General features: G+C 52.8%; 1 protein-coding gene across 1 annotated transcript; it reads left to right on the top strand.

Moving 5' to 3' along the window:
* The first annotated feature begins 759 nt into the window (after positions 1-759).
* LOC140902974 (phospholipase A2 inhibitor and Ly6/PLAUR domain-containing protein) lies at positions 760-8,897 on the top strand. Its single transcript, XM_078850506.1, is given in 5 exon segments — positions 760-826; positions 3,131-3,253; positions 4,860-5,018; positions 6,591-6,731; positions 7,754-8,897. Coding segments are annotated over 5 exon segments (792 nt in total). The 3' UTR covers positions 8,056-8,897.
* The last annotated feature ends 6,279 nt before the right edge of the window (positions 8,898-15,176 follow it).

Here is a 15,176-nt window from a genome sequence, read left to right as displayed (position 1 = left end):
CTTTAAAAGTGGCATGAGGGAATCTCTCTCTCTTGTAGGATTTGCGGGATCTAAGGTTTTTGCAGCTGGGAGAGAAATAAAAATGCAAGAAACAGTTTGGGGGCGGGTCGGAGTGGGATTTGAAAACCAGGCCTATGCAGGACTCTACCCTGCAGTTCCCACTCTGTTTTTCCAGGCATGTCAGTGGCAGGAGGGAGCTGGGAGAAATTTTTCGACCGAAACGTTTCTCCACTGAAAAACGCAGGTTCAGGGCGAGTGAGACATTTTGCAAATTTGTGTCAATTTCGCCACATTGCTGCAGCTGAAAAAAAATCCGAGAAAAAACACCTTGAAAAAATGGAAATGTTTTGTCTGGACATTTCCCGAATTAGACGTTCTGGATTTTTTCCAACTCAAAATGTCTTTTCATTTCAGAATTGATGGCAGCATTTCTATTTCATCCAATTTTAAAATCTTTCTAAATGCTTGAAAATGAACCAAAATCATTTTTCGTTCAGCTTTGCAGTTGGACGAGAATTTTGGGCCAACCCAAAACGATTTCCCACCCGATCTTTTGGAACTGGCAGTGAAGCACAGAATTGGTTATTTGTGTGACTCCGTTGCCTGGTGCTCCTCTGCCCAAATTTCGGCTGGAATTCCCTTTCTCGCCTCATTTTGGTCTTGACTCTCTCCTCTCCCCTCAGGCAGAGCTCGCTGTGTCAGCCGGTAGAAGGCCCCGTTCGGCTCCGAGCCCAGCCCCGTGAGCCTCCCAGCACCAGGATGGTTTCCTTCCTCCTCTGCCTTCTCCCTGCTCTCCTAGCTACGACGAATGCACAAACTTCCCCACGTGAGTCACCTGCTTCTGTGGCCGTCTAACCCCTCCTGGGCTTGGACCCTTTATACTCCCCGGACCCCAAGTCAGGGGAACATCCAGCCTGTGCAGGGAGGGGGGATTAGCTCTGTGTGGGGTACAGGGCCCTGTCTACACTATGGCTGCTGTCATGGCTTAGCCACAGAGCTGCTGCTGGGCCAGCAGAGCACCGTAGTGAAGATGCCTCGTGTCCAAAAGGACGGGGTTTTCCATCCCTCTAGGAACTCCCCTCCCCGAGCGATGGTAGCCGAGTTGAGGGAAGCATTCACCCATCGACCTCCATATCTCCCAGGGGTTAGACTGGTCACACTGCAGTGCTCAGGGTGTGAATTCCCCAAGGGCCGCAGCCATAGCAACCCATCTGTTGGGCGTGGACCTGAGGGACACCGTGACTGGACACTGCCCTGAATTCTTATTCCCACGAAGGCCCCTCTGCACTGCTTTGGCAGCATAAAGGGGAATTAATAGAGGAGTAAATTACACAATAGGGGACTGAGTGTAACCTGGAATCAGGCCTACAATGTCCGGTAGCAGAGGGCTCTCCAACCGAGCAAACAGAGGCAGAATGAGATCCAATGGTGGGAGTTGAATTTAGATCAGTCCAAGGTGGAATTAATCCTGGCACCAGTTTCTCAAGGAGGGGTGGGGGTGGGGGTGGGGATTCTCCATCTCTTGGTCTCTGTACATTGGGATTGGACGTCCTTCTGGAAGATTGGCTCTAACTCGACCATCAGATATGGGCTGCATGGAGGAAGGGCTGGGTGAGGTTTTCTGGCTTCAGCTAGGCAGGAGCTCAGACTAGATCAGCATCAGAGCCTGAAACTCTTAGACTCTCTAAAAGAAAAGCTGTGAAGATGTTGCACTTACATAGCTTTTGTGCAGAGCACTGTACATAAGGACTGAAGGGCAGAGATTCTCCACTTACAGGTCCCCAAGAGGTCTGTGCGCTGTGGTTAATATGACTTGTATCAATGGTAATTTGGGGAACAAGAGACAATGAACGTCCCTTTGTGCTGTTTAACACAGGTTTTTGCCTGGAAATTTCCATCCTTGCCATCCCCCGCATACTGCAAATGGCTGGGCTGATCCAGAGGGATGTGGGCAAAGTTGACTTTAACTTAAGCCTAGGGCCTGTAACCGGCTGTAAAACTGGGGGCCAGCGCAACACAGAGCCTTCCCAAAGGGGAGCAATCCCCGCGAAGCTAAAGGCCAAGACAGCTGGCTTCTGCACCCCAAATCTTTCTGTCAGACCCCTCTGCTGGCCGGCAGGCAGCCCAGACAAACTGGCCGCACTCACCTCAATGGCATTTCCCTATTTCTGTGCAATGAAGTAACTTTTGAATGCTGCGTTCCATCAACTCCCAAATTGCAGACGATGTTATAGACATCACTGGGCAGAACCCTATTGGTTTTTTTTGGGGGTGGGGACAGAATCATAAAACTGGAAGAGGGAAATCGGGGACACACAGAGCTGTTGGAGTCTGGCCAGCCCAGCCAGACCTTCAACCCCCTCTGTGACTGTGTGTAGTTCAAAGAACCGGTTGATGGGGCCATTGACACCTTCCAGCCCATCAACACCCCCAGCCCAGCTCTGCCCAATGTCACCATGGAGCTTAACATGTTACACCCTGAGCGGCTGATCTCCCAGGCAGAAAGTTGGACGATGAGGGGGGGGAGGGGGAGGAGGAGGGCACACAGAACCCCTGGCATTGGGGGAGATTGGGGGCCCAGGTATGGGGGATGGGAATGGGGGGCACACAGAACCCCTGGCATGGGGAGAGAATAGGAGACCTTGGTACGGGGCAGGGGAATGGAGGGTACACAGAGCCCCTGGCATTATGTAGGGGGTGGGGGTCTGAGCCTGGCAAACCTGCTATAGAAGGAGATGGGAGGGGAACTCGAATTTGTGAGGGCAATGGGGGGCTGCAAGGAGCCCTGGGTGGTGCAATGGATTCAGGCAACGCACGCTGAGAAGTGAGCGACTCTCCGGTACTGTGAATACCTTTAAAACAGGAATGAGATCTTGGGTGGGCGGAGCTGAATTTGTGGGCGGAGCTTGGGAAGAGCACCATCCCCTTCACCCGTCCCCGTGCTGACCCCCTGGGTACCACTGGCCCAGGGCGGTTCAAATTGAGCAATTGCCGAGTGCCCCAGAGGAAACTGGGTCCGTTAACCCCTCGGTTGTTTGGAGCAGAGGGGGAAGACTTGGGGCTAAGGGACGTGTCAGAGTGACACTGTTACGTCACAGTAAAAAGGAAACACGTGTTCTTCTTTCTCCAGCACAAACAGTGACATGCCAAGCGTGCTATGGCTCAGCAGACTCCTGCCAGCCTCCAGCAGGGACCTGCACAGTAGACACGGCTAAAGGCGGCTGCTTTACGGTGGCAGAAGATATTAAACTGGGTAGGTGACATTGCCGTCAGTCCAGGCACATCCTACCCCACAGTCTGACACATCCTCATCGCTACGGCCAACCCCAGCACAATCCACCCACAAAGCACATTCACCCGGCACAGAACACTCAGTCTGGGCTCGACGCTTGATTTGTTCAGGCAACATTATAGGGTTGCGACCGGAAGACTGGGCGGTCTGAAATCCTGCCCCTTGGAGCCAGTTGCAGATCTGCCATTGACTTCAGTGGGGCCAGGATCTCACCCCTTGGGCTTTAGTTATGGATTTTTATTCACTACGTTTTCAGCTCCACAATGGACGGCTGCGCTGCAGCAAGCGAAGCTGCTTTGGGTGGAAATGCACGTTCTGAATTATGTTAAAAAAGGGAAATTGGCAGTGAGACCCCTTGTACACTACCGGGCTCCCAGAATCCTGTCTGAACCTCTTAGTCAGCTGCTCAGGGCTGGAGCCTGGCCTTACAAGATTTTTCTCTTGCTTGGGATGCAAATTCAAGATAGTTTCTGCCTGTTTGACTTCAAGAGATTCCAAACCTTCTCCATTTTCAACTCTCTGGGATCAGGACAGTAGATTTCACTAGTTCCCTTCTCAATGTTTGCCCTTTTGAAATTGAAAACCTTAGTTACAGACCTGGTTTTGTTCATCCTTCCTTTGAATTAAAGAGATTTAATGTTTCCTTTCATTTACCCTGTAAGAAGGATGCATAGCACAAATCAGCTTTAATGTGATCTATCTATCTATCTATCCCCCCCCCCACCCTTCTGACCACAGTCAGGAAATTTTCCCAGCGCAGTCACAAATGGGTTTATTAAAACTTCCACCCACTCAGGGTACGGCTTCACTGCATTTAATGTGGGCCGTGACCCGGGGTTTAGCTCTAACCCCCGCCACCGTCCCTACTAACCACACACAGACCCTTTCACCTGAGTGGATATGAGCTGTGAGCTCAGGCTGGCTGTGCAGTTCAAGGTGTAGCTTAGACCCGGGTTCCACTTTAACTTTGCAGTGGGGACACAGCTGTACACTAGCTTATTTCACACAGTCGCCAATAGTCCTCCAATGCCTTCCCATAATTCCTTGGGGCCATGTTTTCCTGCCCTCCTGCCTACTCACTTCTGCTGCAGCGAAATCACCTTCCGGTTTATCGACCCCTTGGGGATGTTTTAAATTCCACTTTCCCTGCAGCCGGCTTCGTCTCTACCTGGCTCTCAAGCAGAGTCGCTGTCGCAGAGACTCACGGCAGAGAACCTTCCACTGCCCGACTGAGGAGCCCGTTAGTAAATGTTTGTTCCCCGGGTGGGTTCTGGCAGACGGGGATCATGTCACCCCCAGATCTGCTCTGTGTTCAGCTACATGGATTGAGCTCTTGGCACCTCTCGCTCTAATGCAGGTTTTCTAGCCCTTTAATCATCCTCATGGCTCTTCTCTGACCCCTCCCCAAGTGTGCAAACTCTTTCTAGAATGGTGGGTGCCAGAACTGGGCACGGGCTCCCAGCAACGTCACCCCAGGGCCAAACTCGGAGGTAAAAGAACCTCCCTGCTCCGCCTCGAGGTTCCCCTCCCAGCCTCTCAGTTCTGTTCTTTGGTTTTTTAATTACAGTAGGCGAGACAAAGTCCACAAACCTTTCCAAAGGCTGCGTACGTGACTTCAGTGCTTTCATAAAAGGCCCCGTCACTGTCACTCTTGGGAATGGCAAGTATATCCGGGTCAACATCGCACAGTGCAACACAGACAAGTGTAACTCGGCTGTACTGGCAGGTACGTAGGGATCTGTTTTTACGGTGCCGTTTCATGGCTTGTTGGAAGGGCACTAGCTTAAAGCACATGAATGAAGGGTTCACGCGTGTCAGCAGGCTGCACGTGGACAGCTGGGCCGTGGCAGGCTGGTGCAGGGTCGATTCACACCCCGGCAGATCCTTACACCCCGGATCCCCTTACTACAGTCGAATGGTTCATGTGGACAAGCCCCGGCACGATTGTCTTTGTTACCATTTCTCCCCTTTATTGCCCTAAAGTCCACTCACTCGAATGTCATTTCTGTCGCCATTGAAATAGCTGTAGCTGGCGGGTCTCCAGACCAGGGGGTGGAGCAGTCGGGGCCCATGTGAAATCAGACGGGCGAGGGCTGCAGGCGAGAGAGGGGGCAGCAGCCGGGATGGGCTAACATCTAAACCTCCTGGTCTATCAGCCTCCACTTCAAACTCGCTGGGGGCTTTGCCCCCCACTTACTGTGGGAAGCTGCTCCAAGACGTCCCTCTTCTGATGGCTGGAAACTGAGTTCAGAGACTCGGGGCTGTTCATCGCTGGCCAGTTTATCCCCGTTGGTCCTTGTGCAAAAAATTCAAACCGGCCCATTTGGCCATTTCCCCAAACAATTGGATTTCCCATCGCTTTCAGCTTTTGAATGAGTGAGTGATCACAGCTGGGACATCGCCGGCGTCACAGAGATGTGGGGGGAGAACACACACGGCTGGGATATCGGCCCCGAGGGGCACGGCTTGCTCCGGGCGGGCAGGGACAAAGGGAGAAGGGGTTGCCTGGTATAGCAAAGATGTCTGCACCTGCTCGGAGGCTGGGTTGGGAATAGGAGATGGACTTGTTGAAAGTCTCCGGGTCGGGATAAAAGGGGTAACAAGCAGTGGGGGGACGCCATGGGAGGGTCGGCGACAGACCAGCTAACCAGGAAGAAGAGGTGGGTGAGGCTTTTCTTAAACAACAAAATCCTGCAAAGCCGAGGCCGTGGTGGGGACGGGGGCTTTCAATCACCCAGAGATTGGTTGGGAAAATAACACAGCCGGGCTCAGATCATCCAGCAAGTTCTTGGAGTGCATTGGAGACAACTTTCTATTCCAATCTCCACTGCTTTGCCATGGATTCAGTGCCCCTCCCCCATACGCCTCTCCCCATTTCCCCTACCCCCCACCATCCTCCTTTCTGTCTTGGAGATCAGTCATTCCGGGTGTTACACCCCTGGGATGCTGGGCAGAACGGAGATGGGGGTGTAAGTGGGGCCATCGACCAGTTGTTTGATCTGAGACAGTTGCAGAGGGGGCTGGGCTAATCAGCTGGTGGGGGGAGGGAGGGGGGGCATGTTCTGATTTCTCCCAAAGACAGCAAGGTTCTGGCCCTGGGGGCCTAGAAAGTGCCTGGAAATGCTGGAATTGATCAGCTGCAGGCTTCCGAGGTTGCTGTGTGACAGACGGACGGAGCAATGCTGTCGGGCTGGGGATAGGGGCCTTTACACACTTGGGCAATGCAGGGGAGTGGGCGCACAATGTGGGGTAAATGAACTTCAAGCCACCCTGTAACCGTGTGTCTCTCCTTTCTCAGTGCCCGAGGAGAACACCACCAAGAATGGGCTGCAGTGCCCAACCTGCTTTGCTCTGAATACCAATCCCTGCGACAGCCAAGACACCCCTTGTACAGGGGATGAGAACTATTGCATCAGTTTCGCTGGGAACCTAGTGAAAGGTAAATGCTGCCAGCTGGCCGCAGTGCGGGAGCGAGCCCGGGAACCTCACGCCTCGGGAACTCCCCAAAGGGCTGCTGAAACCTAGGGCCAGTCTACACTAGAAGGGCGACCGCGGTGCCATGGTACCGCATCCGGTGAAGACGCTCTGTGCTGACAGGCGAGAACTCTCCGGTCGGCATAATAAAACCACCTCCGCGAGCAGCAGTGGGATGGCAGCGGGAAGTGGGCACCGGCACTTAGGGTGGCGTAACTTACACCGCTGAAGGAGGTGGCTTATTCACACCCTGGAGTGACGTAACTTGTACCTGCCTAAGCTGTAGTGTAGACAGGCCCCTAGAGTCTCCCAACCCTCGGGCTGTGCTGAAGCTTTGGGAAGGTGGGGGCGGCCAAGAGGGGTTTTGGCCGGAGGGAAGGAGAGAGGAATTGGGAATTTTTTCCTTCCAGACCAGCTCCCCCGCCTCAGTGATGCTGCCCGGCTCCTGGAGTTATGACAACGCGTCTCTTGTTGTTATGTCAATGTTATGTCAACGATGCAGAGCTGGGGAGAGAACCCAGGAGTCCTGGCTCCCAGCCCCCACTGCTTTAACCATTAGACCCCACTCCCTGTATGTTTAAGGTGGAGCTAAGCCATTGCTCTGTGTGGAAGCTCCTGTTCTCAGTGTGTGTCCAGGACTCCCAGCGCTTTGGGGTGTTTATAAAATAACTGAACCGAGCGGTCGGGGCTGCCGGGGACGCTGAGAGCTGGGCGTGTTCCTCGGGGGGCCGCGCGCTGGGGAAGGAGCCGCCCCCGGGCCATCAGCTGGGATCCAAACTCCAGCTTCAGTCTCTTGTGGAGCTGCAGAAAGGGGCGCGGGGGAGGCAAGAGGGGACCAGACGCCCGGCCTGCCGTGGCCAGTTACAGCGAGAGCAGGGAGAGCACCGGGAGGGTGGGACCGGGGGGCAGAGGCGGGAACCGCTGGATGGTGGAGACAGAGGTTCTGGGGGCAGAGAAGGAACCAGAGCTGCCCCCACTTAATAACAGGCTAGTTTCCTCCCTCAGGTTCACCTCCAGTGATATCAACATTTGTTGCAAAAGGCTGTGCTACTGAGTCTGTGAAGGGCATTAAATACGGAGAGATCATGAGTTCTGCAGTCTACGGGTTCGTGTTCACAGAGGCGACCTCCAAACCTGCAGAAAAAACACCCACCCCCCAAGAAACAACCACCACCACCAAAACAACCCCTGCCACCACCGATGGAGCCAGCCCGGCTCTGGGGAAATTCTCCTTTGCCCTCTACCTGCCTGGCCTGACTGGGCTGCTGCTGGTGAAGCTGCTCTCCTGACCCCCTGCCCTGCACGGGCCATGCAGCACCTGATTCCTGCACATTGGCGCCCGATATATGAGTCGTATGTTAATTCTATTGATTACTTACGAAGTCCCAGCGATCACTGGGAGGTCTGACAGGTTCTGGTCCCTAGAGCCGTCCCAGCGTTCTTAACTTTGCCCTTCAGCTGGGAACCCCGATGGGGCCGGTCGCAGCCCTCGCACTGGAGGAACCTTCTGTTTCTAATTGTTGATCAACACCCTGTAGCAGAATCACACAAGCTTCAGCCCAGCCCGGGGACAGCGTTACCACAGAATGTCCGTCTGCCCATCCCCGCACACCGCCCCTTGTGGAACAACCGGAATCGTTAGCCATTGTCTTCCTCCTCACCATCACCTTCCTCCAATGTCCTCAACGTCCCCCAAACGCTACATCCCGCTTGCCCCCTGCCCACAGCCTGGGGGACCATTTTTAACGCCACTGTGCCTAATGCCTATTCCTTAGGGGGTTCTCCCCTCCTCCTTATCTGTCTCTCCTCACCCTGCTGATGTCAGGGTCCCTTCTCCTGTAGGTTAGGATATTACTGATTTCAACTTATTATCACACATGTCAATTCCTTGCCATGGCCAGCCTGTGGTCAGACATCTGCAGATGTTCCCATCCTACAGTATCCCAAAGCTGGCGTTAGCTCACGTCCCTGTGGCTGGCTGGTGTCGTTATGGACAAACCTCCCCTGTTCCCAATCCCCCCAAATTTAGGGACGACCATTGGGCCATTTATCTGTGCCAAAGTTCATAGGCCCCAAGCCTTACGTTATGTTCCGGTTACCCATTGCTGAGCCACAAAATAATTTGCTTGTCTTTCTGTGTGTGTGTGAATATATCTAATCTGTATTAAAAATCTACATTCCAAGAACCCCGTGGAGTCACAGTCGAGCAGTCAGAAGTTAGGAAATGCCAGGTTGTCAGTGCAAGCGTAATCCAATCCCCCGGCGCGTTTGCATTCTGCTACAACCTGCGATTACACGATCACATACTGTATTTTTCCACCGCAGCCCTGCTTCCTTCAATATGTCTTTTTCTTCTGGCTTGGGGGTGGCGGGTTGTGTGTGTGTGGATGGAAATGAGCCACATCCTTTAGAAAGAGGTGTCTTCATTTAAGAATGGAGAATCCACTCTGTCCCTATCTCCTGGGAGCCAGGACTCCTGGGTTCCATCCCCAGCTCGGAGAGTGGAGGGGGGTCTAGTGGTCAGACCGCAGGGTGGGGAGATGCGGGGAGTCAGAACTTCTGGGTTCAACTAAGCAGCTGTTTGTCCTGATGTTAATCGTTGACCAAGCAGGGGAGTGATGCCGCACAGTGCTGGGGTGAGGGGCACCCCACGCAACTTTGGGGTGGGCACGGCAGATGCCTGGGGCTGTTCTGGGCCAAAGTGGGCAAAATCCAAATGTTTAGCAGGGAGGGGAATTAACCATCCAACAGTTCCCTAGGGCAGGGGTGGGAGCTCCGACCCTGGCCCTCGTTAGCTCGAGATCTCATGGCAAGAATTTGTGGCGCATCTCCAGGTCCCCGGGACCATGTGCCTCGCCGAGAACAGCTTCCGGTGGAAACTTCACCCAGTTTATTGTCCACCTGCAAATTCCCGCCTTGGCACCAGACCCGCAGAACGCCTGACGATTGCCGGGCAACCAGTGCCCCGAGCCCCCTGCCCACCCCACTGGGCCAGACTGGCTCCTCGGTTCCAAATGTCGGGGGCCATGGGTAGGGTGACCAGAGAACAAGAGTGAAAAATCGGGACACTTCTTTTGCGGGGAGGAGGAGGATAGATGTGTATATTTGACAAAGCCCCTAATATCGGGACGTCTGGTCACCCGCATTGTTGGCCCCTCCCTGAAATGTGAGGGGGGGAGGGGTTGGTGGGCCCTCTCCCAGGACCCAAAGAAAGGGGAAGGGCTGAAGAGGGGTCATTATCCTGAGACTGACAGGCCCCAGGGCCAATGCGGAGAGGCCAGCCTTCCCGGTCAGCCTGATTGACAGGGCAGCAGGCCAATGCGGGAGTGAGGAGCCCAGGGCCCGTCCTCCGTGTGAGCTGGGGCTGGCTGAGGCAGGCTTTTATAGCAATAAAATGAAACCCAACGGGATCTTGTAAAAGGGGATAAGGCAAAATGCCGCGTTCAGTGTGAATACAGAAAGAGACCCAGTAAACACGTAATCACGTAGCCCAGGTACTCACACAAAATACCACAAGAGGCAAAGCAAGTAAACAGTCATATTTACTCCATCCCATTCACTCCCACATGTCAGGGGGCTTATTCCTTCACCCGCTCACTTCCCTGGTCCTTCTCGCACCCACAGGAAGCAACCATACCCAAAGTCCAAAGGTGCAAACAATTCGATGTTTTTTGGGGTGAACTTCCAGCAAGCATGATCCCCGTTTCCTTCCTTAGTGTCCCCCTTCCCGGCTCTGACACCACAGAGCCTTTCACCTGTGGCCCTGTTCCCGTCCCCCCCGCTTAGCAAAACATGATTCCGACTCCCCCACCCCCATTCCCTGTTCCCATCCCCCCCCACACCCACCCACCCCCCGCTTCCTGACTGACTGCAGACTATATCGTAAGACCTGAGTTCTGCTTAGCTCGACCTGAACCAATCATTTTCCTGAAATTTCACTAACCAATCCTAACATATAGTAACATGATTATGTAACCAATTATATCCCACCACCTTAATTAGTTCACACCCAGCAAAATTAATTATACAGCAGACAGGAACAATCAAGATCCAGACCGAGATGATACAGACCAACAATGGGGAAATGGGGACTACGGTGACAGAACAACACAGAAGTGAGGATTTCACATCCCAGCTCTTGAGAAGTGAGTTCTTGCCAGGCAGGATGCTCTCAAACTAAGTTTCCTTTTACACTTTCTAGGCACTTCCCTTTCTCTGGAGGCGATCGGCACTATCAGGACAGGATTGTATCCTCACAGCCCCATGGCACCTTCTTCCAGTGTGACTAGTTTGGGATGTGAGGAGGTGCCCGGTCGCTTCCCAGCTTGGGGCTGCCCCTGCTGCTTGGCCAGTGGCCTTAGCCTAAGCACAGGGCCTCAGACTGTCACAGGAAGCGAAGGCCCTTACACCGGCAGCCAGCGATTTTGATTCTTTCTTTTATACCTCTAGAACTAGCGAAGTGATAAGAATACACCTAAATTCTTAAGAGTCTAGGCCTTTACAGACAGGCCTGAATATCTATATCCTAACACCACACACATACTCATAAAAGTTCTGCAAAGTTGTTATAGTTACCAGCCTAGAGGTTGCTCACTCCTAGTTACTGGCCAGGTAACCTGGGCTTGAGCTTGGAGCGGAGTCTTTGTCAGACGCTCATCCGATGCTCCTGGAGGGTGGTTGTAGAACTAGACTCAAAGTCCTTTGTCTTTAGGGTCTGTTTTTAATCGGAGTTTTATTCCCAGGCCAGTCCATGGAGGTGGCTTCATCATGCTGTTGCTGAATCAGTCAGCAGATGGCACATCGCTGACGGCTCTGTGCTGCCCGATGTGATCTTGTTCTTTGGGTCTCCCATCCTTGGGGCTGTTGGGTGGGTTCCAGTCTGCCCTCCGGGGGTCATCCAGTTAGCTCCACTTAGCGCATTCTTCGGCCAATCGATACTGAAGTGGTAACTCTTAGGCTGGAACTCCTAACCATTCATCTTCTATTTACACACAACATCCATTCACATGCATTCTCAAGCTTGATTTCGACACATATCTCTTCTGACTTTAACAACTCTTCGGGTGTAACAAAACTGCTTAACATAACAAACAAGATAAAGAACAGGAGAAGAGTGGGATTCTCTGTGTGCTGTTCCGAGGAACAGTTGTTTTTGCAAAGTCTTATCTCTTCTGACCCAGAATGTGCTGAGCAGTTTGGCTTTGCAAACCGCTCACAGAGAAAGGAAAAAGGAAAGGCCTTCTAATGAACATTACTTTGGGATCTTTAAACTATATCAAATTAAAAATCATACAGAAATCGTCTGGTATAGTAACAAGGGCAGGTCAGAGCTAAGGGGAGAGAATCAGCCCGAGGTGCTGCAACCCCCCTTACCTGCAGGCCCCAGTCCAGCAGGTGTCTCAGAGCACGCCGACCCTCCCACAATATGTCCGGAGGAGGAAGCCTCGTGTTATCCAGCAGCCTAGTGGTTAGAGCGCTCATCCTGGCTGTGGAAGAGGCTAGTGTGATGCTTTCCTCTACCTGGCCATCCCTTCCAGGGGCACAGCCTGACCCCCAGGCTATAGGTCCTTCCAGGCAGGGGTCTCTCTCAATCTCTCCTTTTCCAGCTCTTCCACTTGGGATAAAATATGTAAATAGTGGCAGATCCCCAGGCCCGACGGGACCCACTGGGGCCATCACGTCCAACCTCCTGTGTCACACGGGCCAGGGAACGCCCCTCACAGGATTCCGAGAGCAGGTCTCTCAGCAAAAGCACCCAGGCTTGCCGTGAAAACGGCCACTGACGGGGAACCCAGCAGGACCCTTCAGAAACTGTTCCATCAGGTAATTCCTCTCCCTGGTAGACATGTGCGCCTTATTTCCAGTCTGAGTTTGTCCAGCTCCAGCTTCCAGCCTTGGGATCGCGTCAGACCTTCCTTTGCTGGATTGAGCAGCCCCTTAGTAAGTATTCGTTCCCCATGTAGGGACTGACAGGCTGGGATCAAGTCATCCCTGGACCTTCTCTGTGTTCAGCTCAGTGGATCGAGCTGCTGGAGCCTGTCACTATGAAGCAGGTTTTCTAATTCTTCCGTCATTCTTGTAGCTCTTCTGCAATCAGCCAACCTCCCCCTTGACCTGTGGGCCCCAGAACTGGACACTGGATCCCAGCAGTGTTGCCCCAGGGCCAAAGCCAGAGGGAAAATCCCCTCCCTGCTCCTATGTGAGATTCCCCCTGTTTATTGGGCCACAGCGAACAAGCACACAAGAGAGAGAAGGACTGGACCTGGGAGGTGGGAGACTCAGGCTCTTACTCCAAGGAATGTTTCAATTACACACTGTGAGACAACATCAGTAGGAGGCTGAAATAAGCTCTCCGGGCAAGAGGGGTTTTCTGGCTGGTATAACTGCCCCTATGGGCTTTAGGCAGCACAGCGATGTCCCAGGAGATCACGCGCCCTGACCTGCATAGCTGTGCCAGCAAAAGTTTCTGGTGTAGACCCGGCCCTACTCGTGTGTGTTCAATGACAGCCGAGATTCCAGAGAACAAGGCTGCAAATTTGATGAGGTGATGCTACCAGACCACCACCTCCTAGCTGAATCTGAGCCATGACTTCATATGTGTTTGTAAATAATCCCCAGCTTTTCCATTACACTCTTCATCAGCCAGTCTCCAACCACTCTCTCTCTCAACTCCTGGAGATCCTGACACCTGGATTCCATCTGGAAGCCCCCTACCCATCTCGACAACCTGAGGGAGCAAAGCTGGCCTGTAATGCAACCAAGGCTGAAATGCTCTTCTCCTCTCAGTTCTTCTATAACTAAATTCCCCCAGCCGGGTGCAAGGTTGTGCTCTTGGGATCCAGTTTGACGCAACGCCCTGGTATGGGGCAGATAAGAAAATCTGTCACCAAATGAGTATTAACACATGTAACCCTTCTGCCCTTCAGAGTTGGCAGCAACAAGGGCCGGGGTCAGTATCTAGGGGTTCCCTTCCAATAACACAATGCAAAACCGGCTCGAGCCCCCACCCAGTGACCTGGGACAAATCTATACCACCCCCGCTGGGCGCCTCCAAGAGCCAATACTTCCCCTCTCGCAAGCACAGAGTCTGAGTGTAGCAAAAAGCCTTTTAATACCAGAGAGAAACAATGTGGCATTATGTTGGGGAAACACCACCAACCGGATTCATAACACAACCCGTGAGCAAAACCCCGCCCTAAACAAATTGGGCCGTGTCCCTTTCCCTTTGGTTCTTGAGTCCAGCAACCCCAAAGTCCCCAAAGTCCCAAAAGTCCAACAACCCCAAAGTCCAGCAACCCAAAAGTCTCAGTCTCTGTCCTTGGTGAGCCCAGAGTTCAAAAGTTCACCTGCAGAGTTTTAACACCCCAGCCTGTGTGGAAATGGAAGGGGGGGGGAGTAAACGGGCACCTTACATGCTCCAACAGCACCACTTTTCTGTGGGTCTCTGCTGCAGCCTTCACCACCAGCCGCTCCTCTCCAGTAGCCGTCCAGCAAACCACTCCACCAGCTGCTCTTCCCAAGTAGCCATCCTGCAGGTCGCTCACCAATACATCTTCAGGCCCCCTACTATTTAACACACTACTCAGTGATTTCAACTCAGGGAGGTACCCAACTGGCATAAAGCAATCCCTTCCTTCCCCCCCATCCACTGAGTTTTGGAACCCATGTCCCTTGACTAGCGAGTGCTCCTTAGTTGATGGCGAGTCCCTCCGTCATAACAAAAGGCCAAGGACAGTTCTGCTGTCCTTGGGTCACATAATCAGGAGAATAACAGTTTACTCCTGGCCCCAGAGAAACTGGGGCTCCTACAGCAGCCAAAGTGACCATCTAGGCAGGGTTGGTGTACGTATGCACATGAGATCAGCCGCTGAAGTTCTTTTCCACAACCCACCATGACTCGCCACCAGATGTGAGGGTGGAGCTCATCCTGACTCTGCTTACGCTCAATTTAATGAGAAGGAATTTAACAACCTGTTCTGGGAGTGGAAGGAGAGCTGTCCTCATGGAGCCAACTCCATGGCCGTCCTTAGCTTCATTCTGACAATCTCACCCCACTCCCGTTTGGTGTCAATTGGCCGTTGCTTCAAAGGAATCAGTGGAGCCAGATCCCAGCTGCTATGAATTTTCCGGTTCCTCTATCATTTACAGCACCTCTGGATCTGGATAAACACCTCTGATATGCAAATGGTTATATTTGTGACTACCCTTGTGACGAAGCTGAGTACCACCTCTTATCTCTGTTACACAAACCAGCAGACTGTATGGGACAAGTTCAATAAAACAACAGCTGCTGGATTGAGAAAGGGTCAGTCTGAATTGTATTTAAAGAGGGAGTGCCCAGGTATAGGGGTCGTGCAATTTATTACATTTCAGTAAATCATTCACGGTTACTCCCAGTTTATAGATTAAT

Source organism: Lepidochelys kempii, chromosome 24 (genome assembly GCF_965140285.1).
Source record: "Lepidochelys kempii isolate rLepKem1 chromosome 24, rLepKem1.hap1, whole genome shotgun sequence".
Lineage (NCBI taxonomy): Eukaryota > Metazoa > Chordata > Testudines > Cheloniidae > Lepidochelys > Lepidochelys kempii.
The sequence above is the reverse complement of the archived record's forward strand: the minus strand, read 5'-3'. Positions and strand labels throughout refer to the sequence as shown.